The 22786-nt window shown below is 37.9% G+C and overlaps 1 protein-coding gene across 2 annotated transcripts; it reads left to right on the top strand.

Moving 5' to 3' along the window:
• Window positions 1-941: 941 nt before the first annotated feature.
• LOC103352978 (prohibitin-2-like) lies at window positions 942-22581 on the top strand. Of its 2 annotated transcripts, none has more exons than XM_008275711.1 (10): window positions 942-1018; window positions 2384-2513; window positions 5320-5404; window positions 6448-6527; window positions 10403-10587; window positions 14542-14671; window positions 17311-17414; window positions 18469-18546; window positions 20017-20093; window positions 22215-22581. In XM_008275711.1, the coding sequence occupies exons 1-10, from the start codon at window positions 998-1000 to the stop codon at window positions 22228-22230; spliced, it is 906 nt and encodes a 301-aa protein (XP_008273933.1). In that variant the 5' UTR covers window positions 942-997; the 3' UTR covers window positions 22231-22581. The 2 variants fall into 2 exon arrangements, with proteins under 2 accessions (XP_008273933.1, XP_008273932.1); XM_008275710.1 differs by having other exon boundaries at window positions 945-1024.
• Window positions 22582-22786: the final 205 nt, after the last annotated feature.

Here is a 22786-nt window from a genome sequence, read left to right as displayed (position 1 = left end):
TCGTCATTAAATTAAATTTCATGATCTAATTTTGACTGTGAGTCTCATTAAGTTGAATTGTAAAGAACAATTTGAACCTTCTTGTCTTTTGAATTTAATCACAAATTTCAGTTAGTATGAAAAACTTTAAAAATGAACTTATCTCATAATTTGGAAGGTAAATGTTCTAATTTGAACATAGTACATGGTCATTTTCTCCTGAAAGTCCTAATATTTAAAATTGGAGTGAAACATTTCAACATTGTAGAGGAGAAAGAGAAGAATATTTTAATTCTGTCTGTACATTAGCAAAAATGTCAGCATTTTCCAGATATTTGCTGTAGTAGTATGAAAGAACAAGAAATGTATATTGAGGATTGGAAAGTGAAAATAAATAAATAAGTAATTTTAACTGTTATTTTACAGATATTACCTGTTACATTAATGTACCAATTATTTAAAGTAAAATCACAGAAAAACTTATTCATCTACATGTTAACTGTGTAAAAAGAAATTGTTCAAACTGTATGTAATGGCCGCATCATATTTTTAGAAATACTATTTTGTTCTTTTCCAATGTATGAACCTAAATGTACAGTTTTATTGCCTTTACATCAGCTAAAATCCATTATTTTATGGATATTTGCAATAGTTTTTACAGTATTTGAGTGTTACACTATGCAGTACAGTACATATCATTTCTGGGTCCTTTGCTGTCAGATTTTCACTTTTTTTAAATTGATGTTACTAAGCATAATTGTTATCATATTTTATATGTAAGGTTTTTTATATTTATACATAATAACAATTAGAATCTATTGCAGGTTTTATGTGTCATTCATTTCTGATTTTACACCAATATTCAACACAAAGCACCAAGAATTTCCTGGATTTTCAAGAAATTAATTTAGCCCAGTTACGTATCCTACATTTCCCATGTTGCCTTGTGCTAACGGAAATACGTCATCACCCGTGACCTTGGCTCTCTTCCTTCTCTTGGTTTTGTATCAGGACGAGCATGGCGAGTAAAGACCCCGGCGTGAGTGTGTGTGTTTTTATAAATCCTGCTTCGGCCTGATGTTTTCTGACAGTCTGTGTGTTCGGTTCGGTTCGACTGTTTCCGATTGTTTGCTCTGCGCTGCGTGACATTTTTAAAAGTGGGACACGTGAGTCTGATGTAAGCTAGCTTACTGTGACCGTAATGCCAGCTAAGTTACATCCAGCTGCTTTAAAAACGAATAATCAGACAAAAGTCATAGCTGTGCCTTCGTTAAAGATAATTAATGTCGACATGTGAACATTTCAACAACAGTCTAGCAGGAATATTCAAGTGAGCCGCGACGCTGCATAGAGACGCCAGGTTCCGTTTAGAAATCATGCAAATTAACACATTCTGGTCTTTTTACAGATGCATACGCATTATGAATTTATTCCATTACATTTTGTATACGTTTCCCAAATCCTTTCTTTAATTCAGCATTCATGTCTTACACTGAAGAGCATCAGATTTGCGGGCAGTTAAGCTTGAAGCCACTGATGTTATACAAGCAAAATACCGTTTGCATACAAAACATATGCAAACCCATGAAAGAAGCTGATAGTCTGTTAAACTAACTTCGTTACGTGAGGTTAATGTTAGCCGAATTTAAACTTGGAGACCATAAATTATTAGCAGCTGTTCAAATGTGTCCAATTGTGTGTTGCTAACATTTCATAGTCTTGCAGGAAGTTGTGCAGAGACGCCAGATTCCACAAAAAAATGTACAATTTAACTATTTATGTATGTATGTATGTATGTATGTATGTATGTATGTACGTATGACTATTTACAGCCATACGCATTGTAAATTAATTCACTAAAACTTAGCAGAAGTTTCCAGATTCCTCTCTTTAATTCGGCATCGGTGTCTTCCACTAAGCCGCATCAGATGTGAGGACAGTTACGCCTAAAGCCACTGATCTTACAACAAACAGACCATCGTTAACATACAAAAACACTATTAGCCAGCCAATGAAGAAGGATGCTTTTCTGTTCAACTAACTTAGCTTTGTGGGTTTTATGTAAGCCAAATTTACCTGTAGAGTTCATAAGTTAAAAGCAAATAATCAGCTGTGTCCAGCTGTGTGTTATTTTGTTTTGCCATGGATTGTTAAAATAGTTGCTTTTTAAAGGAAGTTTTGACTGTCCTGCACAGAATGTGCTTGTGACTGGACACAGTCCATGTAGAGTTGCTTGCTGGGAGGTGTCAGCCTTCATCGTAGTTACCCAGTGTGAAGGTCATTCAGTGTCATGTCTAATAGTTTCCACTCTGAAGGACACTAGGATTTTACACACTACATTCAGCACAGTGTGTGTTCTTTTAGTGATCTGAGCTCAGCTGAAGCTGTGATATTTGTGTTTCAGAGTTTTCTGCAGCAGCTGCGGCAGATAGCAGGCAGAATGTCATCGGGACCTCGGGGTGCAGGACTCGGTATGAAGCTGCTGATCGGTGCAGGAGCACTCGCTTATGGAGTGAAGGAAGCCACATACACAGGTAGGCCTCTGTGCTTTGAATATCATGCAGACGTAAATATTTGGTATATCTGGATTCAGACGCCAACACGTCAGAAAACAATTTTCATTCATCTGTTTTTTTGCTGGAATACACAACAGCTTGTGGCAGGTTTGTCACATTTTGAACTTTATTCAAATAATGCACCATATCTACACATAAAATCACTTTGGTGCTTACAGTTTCTATTTCTTTGTCTTGTAGTAAAACTGATAAAAGATGAATAAAAACTTCCAAAACTTGAATCCATTGACAGATTTTAGGCAGGCCAATATTCTGCACCTTCTAAATAAAATCTCCTTAGTTGTCCCACGAGATTCTGTGCAATGAAAACTAGGATTGGATGACACTGGAAAAAAGTGACACTGGCAATATTAACATCGTATTTTATCTCGAATATTCATTGGTTTTCAGGACAAAATATTTTTAAGATACTGTCATGCTTGAATAGACAGCACTACTGTCACTTCCACGTTGTGCTACATTCCTGCTAATGTACAAATCTACAGCAAAATCTTGTTTCCTGTCTGCTTTGTATAAACACAGCCTTCAGTTCAACGGAAATTCCCTGATTTTTTTGTCTTATTCCAGCTGTGACAGTCATGGTGTCTCGGTTTCAACAAGAAAATGTTTTTTGTAGAATCTGGTGACATCAAACGGTTTAATTTGAGCAAATTTATAAATAAGACATGTAGAATACAGTGATTTTTGATAATGTAGTGCAATTTATTAACTAGTTTTTGGTTGTTTTTCAGAAAAAAGCGAATGTACACATGATTAGTTCAAGGACTGTTGGAAAGTTGAAAATCTGACCTGTTTTTAAACCTGCTGGTGGGTTTTGGGGATCAGAGGGTTAAACGGAGTTAAAAATATAAAACTCATTGTATCCAAGAACCCTTAACTAAGAATGAATGATGTTCTCTTGCGGATTAGTTGTGGAAAAGGAAAACTACATAAGATTTCTTCTCATATTAACCTGCAGAAACAGCTGAAACTTGAGGTGTCTGAGTTAATTTGTCGTCCTTCACTTCTCACTTGTGACTGTTCACACATCACAGTGTTGATGCAGAAACACTGTTCACGCTAATGAAAACTATTTAGCCAGTTTAAGTAGAAAAGACGTGATTTTTCTTGTGTTGTTTTTAATCACTGTGTGCAACACTGAACATTAAAAGAAGAAGAAAAATATGTTGGAGACTAAAAAATGTAGCAAAACATGAGAAATGTCAGAAACGGCTTTATTTTCAGAGTTTAAGGTTCTCGTATCCACTGTGTTCAGTTTTATCAGCGGGTGTTTAGAGTTTTTTTCTGCACATGACTGCAGGAGATTGCACGTATTTTTAAATCCAATTATACTGACAAAATCCAAAGTATTATCTTCATCCATATTAGCATACATGAAAACACATATTACATGATCCTTGAGTGGAATTTGCTTAAATTAACATCTTTCCTCGTGCACATGTAGGCAGCAGTTTGCAGTGTAAAACAATAGAAAACAGTTAGATGGTGGAAAAATCTGAGAATGAAACATTGGGACAGTAAGATTCAATCCCAAAGTGAACATGGCAGTCATTTTTTCCAGAAATGTCAGTTTTCGTCTGTCCAGACTAAAACACAACCCTGTACCTTTCAAACTAAAACAGGGTTGGCAGTGTTTCCAAAGTCTCCATTTTAAGGTTTTAAAACTCTGGAGCAGTGTGGATGCTACGTACAAACGTAGCAGAAGTTCTGAGTTTTAAAATGAAATCCTTGAGTGCTTTTAGAACAGTTGACTGGACTCTTAACATAATGTGCATGATTGAATAAGATTTTGAACATTCAGAAGTAACAGAGTGAAAGTTCAGAATTTTCTCTAAAAATAAATACAGTGTGCTGCAGTAAAACTACTCCAAGTACAGTTTCCTCTAGAAATACATGTATCACAGTAACTCATCACTGCCTACTTGTGGCCACAAAACCAAAAGAGTTGTTTGTTTTACTGTTAACTGCTGTAAAAGGAAAAATACAGTTGTGTTCTTGTTAATGGTGAAATAAAAGCTTGAAGAAACTAAATAATTTATTTTCAGAGAAAATTCGACTTTTTCAAAAAAAATTGCTCAACAATATTTGACAAATGTGAAAAGGGACCAATGTGTCTATCGACTTTTTTAAAAATAGAGTTCTCTGGTTTAAATGAGAAATAATACAAACATTGGAGAATATTAATCTCACAGACAACATGTTTACATTGCAAAAAACATTTAAAAAGTACTATTTTGGATTTGATTCATTAGTTTGTATTGCCCTAAATAGAACTTCATGGAAATCAGGATTTGGTATGAAGTCTATTTCTGGCATAAGGAAGAAAAATAGTAACTTAATTTCATTTATTGAGATCTTTTTTATATGAATTAGATAAATAGGATCCCAAACATGCAATACAAACAAGCGGTTGTATAGATAATGGATGGATGGAAGTATTTGTTGTGATTGTACCTGAGTAATTTACATACTAGGGATTAAAACATTATAAAATTAAATTCTATAAAATACAACTGTTCTTGACTGTAGTACATATGATTGCTGAGACCCTGTAGTGTTATCAATTATGGACAATAACTTAGCTAAGGTAGTTATATATCCCAAGAAACGGTATTATAAAAAATGAAACTTAACCTAACTAACATAAATATAATGCATAGTCATTAAATTAATATATTATTATTTAAAACTCATCAATTTGAGAGGTTGGGATTTTAAAAATCTTTTTTTTTTTTTTTCCTGAAATGTTGTCTTTTTTGTGCAGTTGAAGGAGGCCAGAGAGCGATAATCTTCAACAGGATCGGAGGGATGCAGATGGACACGGTGCTCGCAGAAGGACTCCACTTCAGGTGTCAGTCAATCAATCAATCAGGCTTGACCTCTTTTTAGATGGAGGATATGGAACATTGTCGCTTCATCAGTTCGTTACACTGGCCGTCATTCATTTTCATTCATGTTCCTCACACAGTGTGTCCTGCTGTTAGATTCTGATCCATCCTGTGTCCATGTAGGGGATCATTTAAAATGATAAGGAATTAATGAAGTTCCGGCTGTTGCTCGCTGTGTAAATGTGCTCATTTCACTCTTCATGGATCCTGCTGCTGTCTCATGCTGCAGATATTTAATACAGTTAGAGGATGTAGTTCTCAACAACTGGAGGCTACGATATTCAGCTCCTGTTAGTTCTAGTGGGGAAAAGAAGTCGGATTGCATCAGTAGTGTGGATGGTTTGGAGATGGATCAGCCTCCCTCCTGCCTGATCTCAAGAGTGGTTTATCTAATATTTGATGCCCCTAATGCCTTAATTTTGGAGTCTTGGAGTTGATCGGTTTGTTGGCTTCTGCTTGAAAATGTATTTCAGTTTATCGTTTATGTTTTACATGATGCCTGCTAAATGGGTGAATGGTCATATAGTTTTATTGATCTGCTGATCATGAGGTGCGAGAAATTCAAAGAGGAAATGCATTACATTGTCTTTGTAAGAAATTTTTAGTTGTACTTTTCTTTTTTTACACTTCTGAGAGTTCACAGTGGAAATAGAAAAAGAAAGTGGAAACGTGGCTCACCCAGCTATCCTGCCTCAGAAAGCCGGCAAAATATTCTTGTTTTTGAAATGAAAAATCAAATTTTTCTTTCCCGTCAGGAGGATTTTTATCTTTTTAATTGCTCATACTTTTTTTGCAGAACTGATTTACACACGCAGCAGCAGAAACGAGGCAAAATGAGCAAAAACAAAACAAAAACAGATTGCTGCTGTGTGGATGCCATTTTGTTTGTTTTTCTCGGCTCTTATTAGACTGTAGTAGTTCCATAGCTCATCGTGTGAACGCTGTGTCTTCACTGACTTATGAGCTGAATGCAAGAGAAACTTTAAATATGTTGTTGTCTGCAGGATACCCTGGTTCCAGTATCCCATCATCTATGACATCCGAGCCCGACCCAGAAAGATCTCCTCTCTCACTGGAAGCAAAGGTCAGACACTTTCAGCAGCAAAACAAACACAACTTCAGCTTGAAAGAAGAAGCTTGTGGTTCAGTTTGATCGTGTGTGTGTCTGTATTGTTCAGCTTCAAAAGACAAAAATGCTGAAGTTCTCACAGTTCTTCTTCTAAATGCGAATGTTTTCTACATCAACGGACTGATAGTTGTTGGTTTTTGTGCTGTTGCTTTGACTAAACAAGGCATTTGAAGACGTCACTTTTGATTTTTAAACATGGTAGTTTATTCTATTTTTTTTGACCAAGCAATCAGAAAATATTGAAAATGAACCACACAGAAAACCTGCAAGAAGAATGGCGCTTGTCTGAGAATCTTTCAAAAGCCTTTTGGACTTAAATTCAGGACTTTTTTTCCCTTTGGGTATGACTTAACTCACTAAGTTTATTTTTCTGAGGTCAGATGAGGTTTAGGTTTTGTTTGATTGTGTTTTGAAGTCTCTGTGAAGAAGAGGTGCCGACGCTACTCTAAAAAGGATGGAGGAGGACGTAGGGATGGGCGATATGTCATTTCCCGATATATTTAGGCTGAATATCGCTAACTGATATATATCCTGATGTTTTTTTTCTGCAAAGTGAGAGTGAGTGTACCGTCAACGTCAACGCCAAATATAACATGTCACAATTAGTTTTCTTGAAACCGGCAATTTCAGTGAACAGTTACAAAATGAAATGAATAAATAATAAAATAATACAACAGGTTTCTTCACCTGGTTTATGAATAAATACTCAGCTGTTCAAATAACAATAGAATGTAAACATAAATACTGTCTAACAAGGAGTACCTTTTTTGAAATCAAAGCCCTGTAAGGTGTTTTGTTGTTGTTGTTCTTAGTATTTATGCTATTTTTTTTAATGCTACTTCATATTTTTATTCCACTAAAAACTCCACAATGTTTAGGCATACGTGTCAACATTAGTTTCTAGTTACTTTGCAGTTTGCTCTTTCAATCCAGAGAAAAACTATAGTTTATCATAATAACTAAATATATGTTAAATTGATTATATATTTCTTATACAGTCTATGGTGCAGAGATCTCCAGGGGTCCTTTTCACAAAGCACGTTCAACAAACTCTGAGTCTAATCCTGAACTCTGAGTTCATCTACTCTGAGACAGGAAACTGAGTTTCCAGTTCCAGAACAGCAGTTTTGATTCAGTTTAGTCAACTTGGAGTAGTTTCACCTGGAGGTAAGCACATGCACCACAACTATAAAAAGCCAGCATCAATGAAGCCCCAAGTCGATGAGTCACCATGGCAACGGGAAAGCAGAGGGCTGCGTTTTTTACCCCACTAGAATTAGAAATCTTAAGTGCAACACCTCTGCAGCTGCAAAACAGAGGGAGATGGCGTGGAGAACATTGCTGCTCGGGTCAGTGCGTACGTTTGTCCTCCTTTGCAATCACAATAATATTACAGGACAAAACTGCTTAAATAGTAGCCTATTCATTTACTTCATTTAGGTGCAATCCCGTGGCAGCAGCTTATATGAAATCTAGAAACATTGTTCAAGTCTGATGTTGCAGCATGTTGGAGCTGAATCTCAATCTACCAGAAATTAAACTATGTGTGAGATAGCTCCTGCGCATTCGTTTAATGAAGCAATAGGAGAAGATATTTAGGTCTCACTCAATGTATTTATTTATCAGATAGTTGAATAAGCATACAGAGCTCTGGATCAAACTTCTCACCCTAGCACCAACAAAGTTAATGTCAGGGCATGAAGTCAGACTGACTGCCTCGCCATGATCCAGTATACTTATACTATTACATGACAATGTGCACAGAATGTGTTGCAGCTCGCTGATTGGCCCCTCCGTGCCCTTGAGCCTTCTTTCACCATCTCGTAGGTGCAGAAACTTGCCACTCTGCACCCTCAGTTTCTCCCTCCTGCAGATACCTGCTTGTGACGAGAAATACACAAACCACCAAATCCTGTCTCCACTTACACTTTCTCATGCTGCAATGGTTTATCAGTTGTGTTGATTATGCCTTAAGATAATAATGTGAGATTAAGATAATAATAAAAGTGAGGAGAGTAACACCAAATTATCAAAATATGAAATCATGTGAGATTGATATAATAAGAGATTATCAAAACATTAATATAAATATATGATCCTAACAAGCACAATGTCATTAACAGAATATAATTTAAAATGTATTTAACAGATCTCTATATCATTCACCTGCAGTCCTGTGGCACTCCTCCATGATGGCTCTGACAGGTTTATGTCCAGCTAAAACAACAAAGTTGGGTAAAAGCTATTATAGGGTGAGGCACACTTCTCTGACCACCCTGCATACAGTTGCCTTACTCATGTGCTCTGCATCTCTGACATTGTACAAAAAACTTCCATTTGCAAAGAAACGCAGCGCAAGACACAATATCTGTTGGGATGTGAGAACATGACAATGGTTGATATTGTTGCACATGTAAGGACGGATTAGGTTGTATATGTAGATATGACTGTGAAACGGTACTGCTCAAAAAGATAACTGTCTGGAAATGCTAGAACATCTATGCGTGGTCTGATAACCATCTCCCGACGAATATTTAACTCTCTGCGCAGTAATGCTGCACCTTCATCCACGGGATCATTATCAAAAGGACATGCCATGTTAGTGAAAAAAGTTGCGCACAACTCTGCATGTTTGCAGATAAAACACATTCCCTCAGCTGAGAATCTGTATCGCTTATAAATAATAGTCAGGAAACACTTTGGTTAAAGGGAGACGCTCTTTCCAGCCAATTTAAATACGAAAGTCTGAACATAACCTGCTCCCAACCAGGTTAGCTCCACAGCATCAGTTACCATGGAGCCAGGTAAAAAGAGAGTCACCTGTCTTTAAGCTCAGCTTCGATAACCCACATCTTGCTTCGTAGCACAGGGATCACGGCGCAAATTTGAACTATATCGATATATGCGATATGGTCTAATTCCATATCACATCTAAAATTATATCGATATATTTTTTATGTCGATATATTGCCCAGCCCAAGGAGGACAGTGGTTTTTGAGGTTTTTCAAGACACTGTGAGATGTTTGGCTGAAGCCCATCAGTGAGAGAAAAGAAGATAAATCTGAAGATGTTTGAAAAACAGTGATCAAGGAGAAGTGATGCACCAACGTTTTTTTGCTTTTTATTTTTGGTAATTTTGGCAGTGTGTATGTTTTGGAGGGACTTTTCTACCTTAGCTCCCATAATGCATAATTATTGAAATGTGTGCAAAAAAAAGTTATATTCAGGTCCTCAAAGACGAAAATGTTCCCTTCGAAACCCATTAAAACTAGAACTTTTGATCTCAGCGCCATTACAGCGTAAGATTGAGCAATAATGTTGATAAATCAGTATGTTAAGTTTTAATGTTTTTATTACTTCATGTAACCATAAACTTCTTATACTGTCAAAAAACTCAGAAAAATCCATATAGGGTATTATTTCAGAAACAAAGTTCAAAACAAAGACAGAAAACTTGAAACTGTGAATATTTAAGAGGCTGAAAACGTCAAGGTAATGGATCAAAACAGTTGCATTTTTCTAATCTAATCCAGTAATTAACAGTTGCAGCTCTAAGTTGCTGTTCTGATTTTTGGTAATAAACAGGCAGAAAACATTAAAAAGTCATCCTCAAATCCTTCGTTTTTTTTCTGCTTAGACCCCTCAATGATTGCATTACTGCCATGTAGTTGTAGGAATAGTGCCTTTCGTAATACTCATTGTTCAGGATTTTGAAGAATGTTTGCGTTAAAGGACACGCTAACAATTGATTATTAAAATGCTTGCTGATCAACTGGGCTGAAGTGATGCTACACATTGTGAACCGGTTCTGACTCTTTCTGTCTTTTAGATCTTCAGATGGTGAACCTCACGCTGAGAGTTCTGTCGCGGCCACTGGCATCCAACCTCCCCACCCTCTACCAGCAGCTGGGACAAGACTACGACGAGCGCGTCCTGCCGTCCATCGTCAACGAGGTGCTGAAGAGTGTTGTGGCGAAGTTCAACGCCTCGCAGCTCATCACACAGAGAGCACAGGTAATGATTTTCTGTCAGTGGGTTCCGTAAATTATCATGTTCTGGCTCCTCCTTCTTCAGTGTTTCATTTACTTTGTGTAAAGTACAAAGTTTCACTGGCAGCAGAACTGCTCCAGAGCATAGTACTGCCACCACCATGCTTGATGGTAAGTTTGGTGCACCTGGGGTCAAAGGTTTTAAATTCTCTCCTCTAAACATATTTCTGATCATTGTGGCCAAATAGCTCAGTTTTTGTTCCACCTGAACACAGAACTTTCCTACAGAAGGCCTTTTTTTTTGGTCCATGTGAGCAGCAGCAAACTTCATTGGAGCATTAAGGTTCTACTTCTAGAGCAGGGGTCGGCAACCCGCGGCTCTTTCATCCTTATGCTGCTCCTCCGCGTGCCTTGGGAAAATACATGAAGTGTATTATATTTGTGTGAGTTTTTCTTTTTTAAATTTTAGTTCTGAATTGGAAGATTCATGGGGGGGGGGGGCTGGAGCCTATCCCAGCCGACTTAGGGCGAAGGCAGGGGACACCCTGGACAGGTCGCCAGTTTATTGCAGGGCCACATTTAGAGACAGACAACCAAGCACACTCACATTCACACCTATGGACAGTTTAGAATCACCAGTTAACCTCAACATGTTTTTGGACTGTGTGGGAGGAAGCCAGAAAAAACCCACACTGCACGGGGAGAACATGCAAACTCCATGCATAAAGATCCCGGGTGTCCTCACCGGGACGCGAACTGGCAACCTTCTAGCTGCGAGGCAACGGTGCTAACCACCGTTATTATTTTTTGTCGCTCAAAATATGTGTCACACCCACCAAAAGACGGTATATGTCCGCAAAAATGCTGTGCATTTATCGAGACTTTCAACGCCAGGTAGACCAAGTATGGAGAAATGTAAGAAAAGAAAAATATCAGAATGAAATAGAACATTTAATGATGTCTGTTCAGAGTCATTTGCATTTACCTCTGATGAGAGTAGCGTAGCAGTATGCCTGATTTGTGGTAAGAAACTGGCTAACAATAAAAGGTCAAATGTCGCAAGACATTTCAAAAAGAAACACAGCCTTTGCTAAAAACTATCTGGAGGGAGAAGAAAGAAAAAAAGCTGTGGAAAAATCAATTCAAGAAGTGGATGAAGTCTGCAAATTCAACTACATATTCCAGTTTTGTCGCCGCTCAGTAAATAGTCAGGCATGGGAAGCCGTTCACAGATGGAGAATATATGAAAGAGTCATTTATTAAGATTTCAGAACACCTATTCATGGACTTTAAAAATAAGAGTGAAATTGTGCAGAAAATCAGAGAGATGCCTCTCTCTGCAAAGACTGTCAAAGACAGAACCATAAAAATGGCAGAAAATATCACAAAACAGAAAATTAAAGACATCAGTTCAGCTGCAGCATACTCAATCGCCTGTGATGAGTCCAAAGACAAAAAACTGACATTGAACAAATTGTGTTGTTCTACCGGTATGTGAACTCTGCTTGACCACAGGACGAAATGGTTGAACTGGTACCACCAAAAGGCCAAACACGGGGAGGGAGGACATCTGTGAGGCTGTGCTTGATTGTTTAAGAGCCAAAGAAATAAAAACAACCCACCTGGTTTCAGTGGCTACTGATGGGCCACAGAGTATGACTGGAGCGCACAGGGGCTTTGTGGCCTTACTGCAGAGGTCACTGGATAGAAAGCTGCTGACGTTTCACTGCATCCTGCACCAAGAGGTATTGTGCGCTCCTCCAGAATGCAAAGAGGTAATGAATGTTGTCATTCAGGTTGTCAATAAAATAATGGCAAAAGGTTTAAATCACCGTCAGTTATGTTTCTTGCTGGATGAGGTGGAGAGCTTGTACTCTGATCTCCTGCTGCATAGCAGAGTCCTTCACTTTGCCTTCACTCTGCGGTCCAGCTCACCCCAAACCATCTCGATAATACAAATTCTAACAGTCTATTCAGTAGGACTATCAGCTGTGTATCCACCTGACTTCTGCACAACACAATTGATGGTCCCAACCCCATTTATTAGGCAAGAAATCCCACTTATTAAACCTGACAGGGCACACCTGTGAAGTGAAAACCATTTCAGGTGACTACCTCTTGAAGCTCATCAAGGGAATGCAGAGTGTGTGCAAAGCAGTCATCACAGCAAAAGGTGGCTACTTTAAAGAAACTAGAATATAAGGCGTATTTTCAGTTGTTTTACACTTTTTTGTTAAATACATATTTCCACATGTGTTAATTCATAGTTTTGATGCCCTCAGTGTGAATCTACAATGCCAATAGTCATTAAAAGCAAGGAAACTCATTGAATGAGAAGGTGTGTCCAAACTTTTGGTCTGTACTGTATATGAATAGGCTCATCAATCAAATCTGATTGCAATTTAAAAAGAGAGCTTATAGTTTCATGACTTTGCACCAAAATAGGGTTTAAAAAGTATTTTACCGCACAGGTTACACGTGGTTACATCAATGCAATAACACAATTGACTGGATATTTCCTGGTCTGACTGTTTCAAAGCAGAATGCACGTGTTGGCACCTTTGATGCTCCAGAATGTTCCTCATAGTTTGGAATTCTTTAATCTTTTGAACATTAAAACATGGCAACAAATTTGAAAGACATGTTTCCTTTAAAAAATAAAATAAAATAAAAAAAATCCAACATGACACCATTTAGCAGCCAATAAAATATATGCAACATGGCTCAGAAACAGTGAACAGAGGAGCAGGTTGTTGAGGATACATTCAGCATGGTGAAACATCTTTCTACAGCTGATGAGCAGAGTAGAGAGGAAAATTTTGTAGAGACTGTAAAAATGTAAATGGTTAAATATCTTCATGTTCTGTTTCCATAGAGATGCAGGACTTTACATTGCAGTAAAAAATGAGTCCACAGTGAGAAAAAAAATGAGGCAGGAGCAAAAAACAACCAGAAACAACCTTAAGTTTAGAGCGGAGTGGAGAATCCTTGATAACGTGTTTGGTAGCACTTTTAAGGTTGTGCTTGCTGCAGTAATCATGACTGAGGGCACATTTTTATACACTATGCATTTTTTAAAAACCTGCAGATTGTTTTTATGCAGTTTGAGGTCGACATTCATCAGGATGAAACACCTGATAGATGTTGCTGTCGTCTCCACTTCTCTGCTGTTAGCGTGGCTTAATATTCGCTGTTGTTCAGTTGTACGCTATCAAACATCTAATTATGTCTGTGAAAACTATTTTTGCATATGTCATATGGCATAAATATTACTGTGTATTAATCTATGCATCTATAATCGGGGCTATATTTTTGCATTAATATTGTACTTTATTAATAAAACCACTGTGACTGTTTCAGCTCAGTTGTGCTGACACATAATGCTGAAATAAACCACATTTTCCTCTTTGTTGTAGAAAGATGCTTATCAAAGCAACTTTTCCATCAGTGTTGGTTAATTAGTGTGAGCTGTGTGCTGAGGTCGAGGGGCCTTTCTTCTCTGTTAGGAATGATAGACTGATTTTGTTTTATTTGTAAGGTCCTTACTGTTTCTTGGGTTTTTTCAACCTCATTACAGGGCTTCATGGCTGTCTTTAATGTGGGCTCTGATCAAACACACTGAGATGTTTGTATTATGTTGCAGTTGCTGCTTTTACATAACTTAGTAAATCCAGTTTTACTCATAGTGCACTCTAAAATAACTTGCAAAATGATCTAAATCTGGACTCTTGTTTATTCTAAAGGCAATAACTGCTTTTTATTTTATCTTATTTTACTTCCAGCTGATCTTGTTGTAGTTGACTCACCTTGTCTTTAATCTTAATTGCTCTGTTTATTCTTAATGGTTTAATTATTTCACCAATTAGAATAGAATAGAAAAACACTTTATTTATCCCAGGCCTGGGGAATTTGCCTCATTCATCTCTTTAATTTGCATGTCTTTGCTCGGCTGTATAATTTGTTTCACTCGTGCCTGTAGGTTTCCCTGTTGATCCGCAGAGAGCTGTTTGAGCGAGCAAAAGACTTCAACATCATCCTGGACGATGTGGCCATCACTGAGCTCAGCTTCAGCCGCGAGTACACGGCCGCTGTGGAGGCCAAACAAGTTGGTGAGTCCACGCTGGAGGACAATTTGTTATCCACACCAACAGTTTTGCGTCATGCTGGTTGTATCTGCTGATTGTTACCTACTGGCTCAGACAGCTAATTAGTGAAATTGGAAAACATATTCAGTGATTTAAAGAGTTTAAACTCAACATTTGCTTACTTTTCCTTAAAAATCTAAATCAAAAATTTGTTCATTAATGTTTGCAACATCTGTTAAAATGTTCTTGTTTGTTTGACTCTGTATCTGTTGTTTCGTTTCTTCTTGTTTTTAACAGATCAATATTTAATTCAGGTCTTTGCTCAGGTAAATAAAGGAAACAGCAATGATTACACAAAGTATTAATAAAAAATTAGCCAATGCAGGCCATAAGAATTGTTGCCCAGTAATTACAAGATGCGCTATACATTACAAACAACCTTTTTTTTTTTTTTTTTTTTTGTAACAAAATATTTTTACATCTCATTGACTCCACTGGGGGCTGCAAGGTGGCTCGGCTCGGTGGTTAGCACCGTCACCTCACAGCTAGAAGATCACCGATTCGCATCTTGGTGAGGGCACCCGGGATCTTTCTGCGTGGAGTTTGCATGTTCTCTCTGTGCAGCATGGGTTCTCTCCAGGTTCTCCAGCTTCCTCCCACAGTCCAAAAACATGTTGCGGTGAATTGGTGATTCTAAATTGTCTGTAGGTGTGAATGTGAGTGTGCTTGGTTGTCTGTATCTAAGTGTGGCCCTGTGATAGACTGGTGACCTGTCCACGGTGTCCCCATGGTTGGGATGGACTCCAGTGACCCTAGTGAGGATTAAGCAGTGTGTAGATGATGGATAAATGAACAAGCTGTGTTTTAGTCTGCTGTTCTGGGCTCTCAGAGTCTGAGTCTGCCAGAGGGTTTTTTTCTTTATATTTTAGAATTTTTTTATTTAAAATCTGTTTTAAATCAAATAATTAATAATTTTCCATGAGTAGCTCTAGTGCTGCCTACTGAACCGTGTTAATATGATTATTCCTGCGGTGTGTTGACCACAGTGGACGGATGTAGCTCAGGATACCTGGAAAGTTTAGAACTTCCTATTGTGTTTGGGCTCTGCCAACAGAGAACATCCACAAATTAAAGCTTCTCCAAATGACTGATTGAATTACAGCTCCTTCAATAATGAATTATAAACCTGTGATTGATGGAGAATCACCTCTTAATGTCACCATTCATACCAAACATAGGTTTTAATTTTGGGATGCGTGCAGACATCTGCTTCAATTTCTGTCAAGTCTACCATTAATACATGAATTGACCGAGTTGCCAAAATACACCTTGAAATTTAATGTAAGGGGCTTGGAGTTTATTCACAGAGCATAAAAGAAAGAAAGAAAGAAAGAAAGAAGGTGGACTCGTAATCAGACTAACTTGTTGATTCAGTGTTATTTATAACTTAATGCTGTCCCAGCGGACTTAGGGCGAAGACAGGGGACACCGTGGACAGATTGCCACTCTATGGCAGGGCCACACTTAGAGACAGACAACCAAGCACACTCACATTCACTACGGACAATTTAGAATCACCAATTAACCTCAACATGTTTTTGGACTGTGGAAGGAAGCCGGAGAACCCGGAGAGATCCCACGCTGCACGGGGAGAACATGCAAACTCTACGCAGAAAGATCGTACCCTCCCATTAAAGAAGGAAAAAAAAACAGCTGTCACTGAAATAAGTTGAAATTGACAAAAGTAATAATAAATAAAAAATTTTATGAAAATCATGACATTTCTTTTGAATTGTGGTTCACCAACAGAAATATTTTAAAAAAAACAAAACAAACCAAAACAAAAAAAACAAGCATGATGGGACCCGTAAACTAAATATTTTGTTGAACAACTCTCTGAGACAATCACTGCAATCAAGTGTTTTCTGTAACTCTCTTTTTTTTTTTTTTTTTTTTTTAATGATTCTTTTCAACCACAATTCAAAAACAATGTGGTATTTCACTAAATTATAATTAAGCAAATTTTTATTTATTATCACTTTTTTCAGTTTCTAGTTTTTTGACTGACTCTTGTGAATTTTGCCTTTTCTTTAATGGAAAGGTATGAATAAATTTGAGGACGACTGTAGTTGTTTGGTCCCTAAAATGTCAGAAAATGTTGAAAAATGTTGATCTGTGTTCAACCAAAGATGACAAATGTCTCATTTTGTCCAAAGATGTTTAGTTTACTGTCAGAAATGAGGAAATATTCACATTTAAGATGCTGCAATCAGAGAGTTTAGACTTCTTTACTCTAAAAAAAAAATAAAAATCTTCCAACTGATAAATTGAATATCAAATGAGTTGGGTTATTGGTGATTAGTTTAATATTACTCAGACGCACTTATCCAAATTCTCCGTCCATCTTAGTGTTTTACATGATATGTAATGATGTTTTTGTTTGTTTGTTTTTAAATGAACCATTGTTATTTACAAGTTGCACTGGTACTCCTAGTTTTAATATTTAGTAGCTTTGGTTCCAAAAATGTTTTACGTCTGGATGGAATTATCTTCAGTTGTCAGTGATCTGATCTGTAAACTTTTTAAATAGGTTTCTTGAGGGTCACAGGATTTCCAGCTTTGTTTTTCAAGCTGCTCCTGACTGACTGTTTGTTCCTCTTCAGCCCAACAGGAGGCCCAGCGAGCTCAGTTTTACGTGGAGAAGGCCAAACAGGACCAGAGACAGAAGATCATCCAGGCTGAAGGAGAAGCTCAGGCTGCCAAGATGGTGAGCTAATCTGGTTTCCATGCAGCTGGAAAATTAGGATTTAAGAATCTGTGCAAGCAAGTTAGAATTATGAAAGTGGATTTCTTAAGTCAGAACCTGCAGAGTCTGTTCAAGCGCAGCAAACTAATTTGACAAGTTCTTGTGTGTTGTGGTTTGTTGCAAGTTGTAGCTGCTTTGTAATCATCTAATTAACACCTAAAGCCGCCGTTAACCCTCTGAGGTCCAAGCAGGTTTTGGCAGTTTTTTCTTTCTCAGAACTCATAAAAAAGTTTAAAAAAAATTGGGATTCTTAATTTTACAAAAGTTAAAAGAAAAAGAAATCAACATGTTAAACATTTTGACCAGCACCCAAAAGTGTTGCTGGAAACAAACTGTACCTTTATATACTTTACATATTATGGATATTCACTAAAAAATTTTGAATTTTTGACACCTAACTGTTGGTCCATAGTGTCTTCATGGCTTGGAAGAGGAGTGAATTTTTTTTGGTTTTTTAAAGAATCTGGTTAAAGCAAACAATTATTGGCTATTTTTTTAATGCGACATGTAGGATAAAGTGATTTTAATAAAGTATATTGATTTTCATTGTTCTTGATACATTCTTTTGGACGGAACAACATGTCACAGATGAGTGGTTCAAGGATTGTCAGGATGACTTTTCCTGTTTTTACAGTTTGTGATTGATACGTGGTGTAAATACATGTTTTTAATTATGATAGAAAACAAGCCTTTTAAACCTGCTGGTGGGTTTTGGGGTTCAGAGGGTTTAACAGCCTCCAGAGCTTCACCTCACGAGTTCCCTGTACTGACGTGAGCTCCCTCGGCCTCGCCTCATAATTGTGGCGAGACTCGGAGCGAACACTTATCTAAATATGCAGTAATTATTTTCTCTGGCTGTCAACATGCGTGAGAAATTTAGAAGCTGAGCAGCGACACACCTGCAGCGATGATCCTGCTGCTGGTCCGGCTCAGCCTGCTGCTCTGCCGCCTGGGGCCATAAACCGCAACTGTGCTCCCCTGTGAAACACTAACACTCTGAATCTGTGTGTGATAGCTGGGCGAGGCCGTGACGAAGAACCCAGGCTACCTGAAACTCAGGAAGATCCGGGCGGCGCAGAACATTGCCAAGACAGTAAGAAACTCCAACCTGAGCACCGTGTTTTTCTTCATTCATCAGAAACCTGCTTGGAAAAGATTTTGTTCTGTATGTTTCTGTCTGCAGCTCCCAAGCAGAAAAACACATACAAAGTACGATGAATTGTCCAAAAAGTCCTTGATAGCACACTTCTCAATAGAATCACCAGTTCACCTCAACATGTTTTTGGACTGTGTGAGGAAGCCGGAGAACCCGGAGAGATCCCACGCTGCACGGGGAGAACATGCAAACTCTATGCAGAAAGATCGTTTCTCCCAATAAAGAAGGAAAAAAAAACAGCTGTCACTGAAATAAGTTGAAATTGACAAAAGTAATAATAAATACAAATTTTATGAAAAGCATGGCATTTCTTTTCAATTGTGGTTCAACACAAATATTCAAAAAAACAAAAACAAGAAACAAGCAAATAAGCATGATTCTTTGCAATCACAATTCAAAAGCAATGTGTTTCACTAAATTATAATTTAGAAAATTTTAGTTTAATATTACTTTTTTCAGTTCCTAGTTATTTGTGTGACTTGTGCATTTTGCCTTTTCTTTAATGAAAGGGTATGAACCATTCTAATCTGTATGTATACATAAAGTTTTATTGATTTGCAAGTCAGCATGACTAAAAATTGGTAAAAACCCTTAAACTTGAGTGTTCTGTAAATCCTGCTGAAGTGCAGCTGCCATGTCGGTGAGCTGCTGCGTTCAATGGCGTGCACTAGGTGGCGACAACAGAACATGAAACTGAGGAAATCTTTCAGGCCTGAAACAAAAGATCCATCCTCTGAACCTCCTCTTGCCCTCTGCTCTTACCTCAGACCTCCATGAATGAGTCATACCAACCTAAATACAGAAGACACATAAAAACCTTTGAAATTTTCCTCAAGTGCTGCGCTTCAGGAATCATTTTGGGAAAAATTGAAGTCACAAAAATATGTATAAATCACAATATTTAATTAAATGCTTTTGTTCTAGGAATTAATTTAAAATGTTTTGAACTGAGGCTCCCATAAAGAATAAACTGCACAACTCTTTGTGCTCAAACACAAAAGTTAATGTGAAGTTAACTCTCTGAGCTCCAAGCCTAATTCTCTCATTATTAGCAGTGAGCTCGTTTGTTGATATTGAGATAGGAAACTGTATGAATGAGTGTGTTTGTCTGCATCACTGACTACATTCCTGCTTTAACAGGCTCTGTTTATGACGCTGTGACCTCGCAGCTCAGTGTAACGCTCTCTGTCCTCACACTGCAGTCACGTCATCCGGACCAGGCACTTTGCCGGTGTTTCCTGCGTGGACGCCGAGCAGGCCTCAGCAGCTCTCGCTCCACCGTGAATCGGCTCAGTGTTGATGCCCGGACAATGTTCCCATTGTGCTCAGTCTGGCCTGCGCGCTGAAAAACTTTCCACCTGTGTTTTCTCTGCACTCACTTGGCTCTGTGTTGTGTTTGGCCTGCAGGTGGCGCAATCCCAAAACAAAGTGTACCTGAGTGCCGACAGCCTGGTGCTCAATCTGCAGGACAGTGGCAGCTTCAAGTGAGTGACATGGGGTTTAAATCACATATTTTTATTCAACTGAGGATGGTAAATTTTAAGCACAAGCAGCAGTGCAAGAACTGCAATTCAAAAACACGTCTGAAGGCAGGATTCTGTCTGTAAAGTCTGGTTTGGATTTAATCCTGTTTTTAATGTATGAGAGTGACAATTACAGCTGGTGTTGGCAGATGCTGCAACCCAAATAATCACACAAAGAAACCAGGGGCCTCATTTATCATGTGTGCGTAGAGTCATTCCTACGCCAAGTATGGAACTGATCAATGTGTACTTATACTAGGGAAGGTGTGTGCATATACGCCAACTCTGACCATGCTTACGCACATAAAGTGTGGAAATGTTTTAGCTGGACTTAGTATGGTTATTAAAACATCCGATCTGTAGGTGATCAGGGTTATCCACTGGGTGAACATTCGGTATTAATTTGTCCTCCTTCAGTTGCAGTCATTTCTCTTTTATGGGCTGTGATGCGTTTTTTGGCACTTACCTTAACGTCAAACCACTTTTTAAAAATTTTGCCTGCGATCTCTCCTCTGACCCAACAGAAATTGTTATCTTGTCCTATGCAGTATTTTTTTTATTTCGCTGCTTATCCTACTAGTCAGTCAGAACTGATGAAGCCTCTTGGATAAGAGGTGAAACGTCTTCAACGAGCTCAAGCAAGTCCAGTTGCTACGATTAATCTACCAGAATAATCATGACCTGGATGACTGAGAATCTTCACAGACATACTTATCCCAACATTTCACGCACCAAACAATATTTTCTGGTTTGCTTCAGCCTTGCTGACAAGTACCTCAATCTCAGTTTCAGGAAAGTTCCTCTTTTTTGCCCTTTTGCCACGATGATGACAAAAGGTGAGGGGAAAAATAAATCTTCACTTGCTATATAAAGAGGTGTGTTGTTGCCATATATGGTGATTTGGAGGTGTTTCTGAAGGCAGTGTGACAAGCACGGAGGTTAAGAACAAGTGAGATTTATCAACACTGATGTATGTACGACCCCCGCACACTCTAAATTTCATGCCTTCAACAGAATTTAGAACTTTTTCTATGCACTGATAATAAATGAGGCCTCAGAATTATTGGTGATTGGTCATCCATTTAAAATCCAAATTGCAGGGCACCAAAGCTCTTTTTTTTTTTTTTTTTTTTAAATGAATCACACCAAGTGTTTTGGATGGATAGATAGATGTTATATTTAAGTAAAAGTTAAGAAAAGAAGGAAAACAAGGTGCGATTGCTGTTTGGATACGAACCAAGTTAAGATGCGGGAGAAAGAAAAACAAATCCAATGGTGCTGGCACATTTAAAAAGAGTATTGAAAAGTATGTATACAGTAAAACGTTACTGCAGTCGAAGGACACAGAACATTCACAATGAAGCCGTCAAACCCCAAAACCAGCCGGTAGGTTGAGCAAAAAGGAAAAAAAACAAAACAAAAAAAACCCCGCCACATTTAAACCATTTAAAAGACCCACAAACTGTTAGTCTGAATATGATGAATGCCGCTTGAATTTTTCTTTTTTCTTTTTTTTTTTCTTCCTCTCAAATCCAAGTTTCTTTATTATTTGCAGCATCAGAAACTTTTCTTGGACGCTTCCGTAATCTATCTCTAATAAAAGAAAACATTTTAAAGCTAATATGGAAGCTGCTGCTGTTCTCACTGAACTCCGATATCATTCTGGATGTATTTGATTTGGTCAAACTGGTGCCATTGACAGAGCTGAATTATCCATCAGCTGAAGGAATGCATAGTTACTTGAATCTTACTCTTAGAATAAGACAGAACCTGAAGGAAATCCTTGTTCCAGTTATTGCTCAGATAAAAAATGCATGCAGTACAGCTACAGAACATAAGGATTAGTAAAAAATAAAAAAGAACAGTGAGCTAAAATACAGCTAGAATGGCAAAAGTCACAAGTAATAATGAAATAGGTCATATTACAGATGATAATGGGTATTAGTACACCAGTTCATTAATAACAATGATATAATATTAAAAGCTCAGAGTTCCTCTTGCTATGTTTGGTTATTAATTGAACTGAATGCAGATGTACTGTCATCACAGTGTTGTAATATGTAATCTCTGATTTTCTTTCAGTTTGTCATTGAAGTGAAGAAGTCACCTCCCTGCTGGTTTGCCATCATTCCTCCAGTTTCTTCCAGTTCACTCATTCTACCAGGTTTATCTGTCTATCAGTCACGTTTACAGGCTGCCGCAATACTGACTTTAATGTGTCAGTCAGCAGCCGCTCAAGCTGCTTCATCAGTGACAATAAAAAGAGAACTTCCTCTGACGTTTTTCATCAGCTGTGAGCGTTTACAGTTAGCCAATAACCAGCAGCTTTTGGTTTAACTTCGCCTCCGGACGTCACAGAAGAACATGTAACTCACATTTTATTAATCATTACAACTTGTCGGTCTCATGTCTGAATAAACTACCATTTCTGTATCACTTTCTGAAATTACACAACTCGGTCTCAATACCAGAACATCAAACAGTGCAGTTCTGTCAGAATCACTGGGGTCTGAATAGCTAATAGATGTGTTTGAGTTTATACAGTTGAGAGGCTCATAAGGAGGTTGGAGTAATTATTGGACTTCTACACAAAAGACTGAGGTGTTGAACCATTATTTTTTTCTCTTTGTTTAGTTCAATTGCTTGTTTTCACA

The sequence above is a fragment of the Stegastes partitus genome, unplaced genomic scaffold (assembly GCF_000690725.1).
Source record: "Stegastes partitus isolate 25-593 unplaced genomic scaffold, Stegastes_partitus-1.0.2 Scaffold57, whole genome shotgun sequence".
In the NCBI taxonomy this organism is placed as follows: domain Eukaryota; kingdom Metazoa; phylum Chordata; class Actinopteri; family Pomacentridae; genus Stegastes; species Stegastes partitus.
The sequence above is the reverse complement of the archived record's forward strand: the minus strand, read 5'-3'. Positions and strand labels throughout refer to the sequence as shown.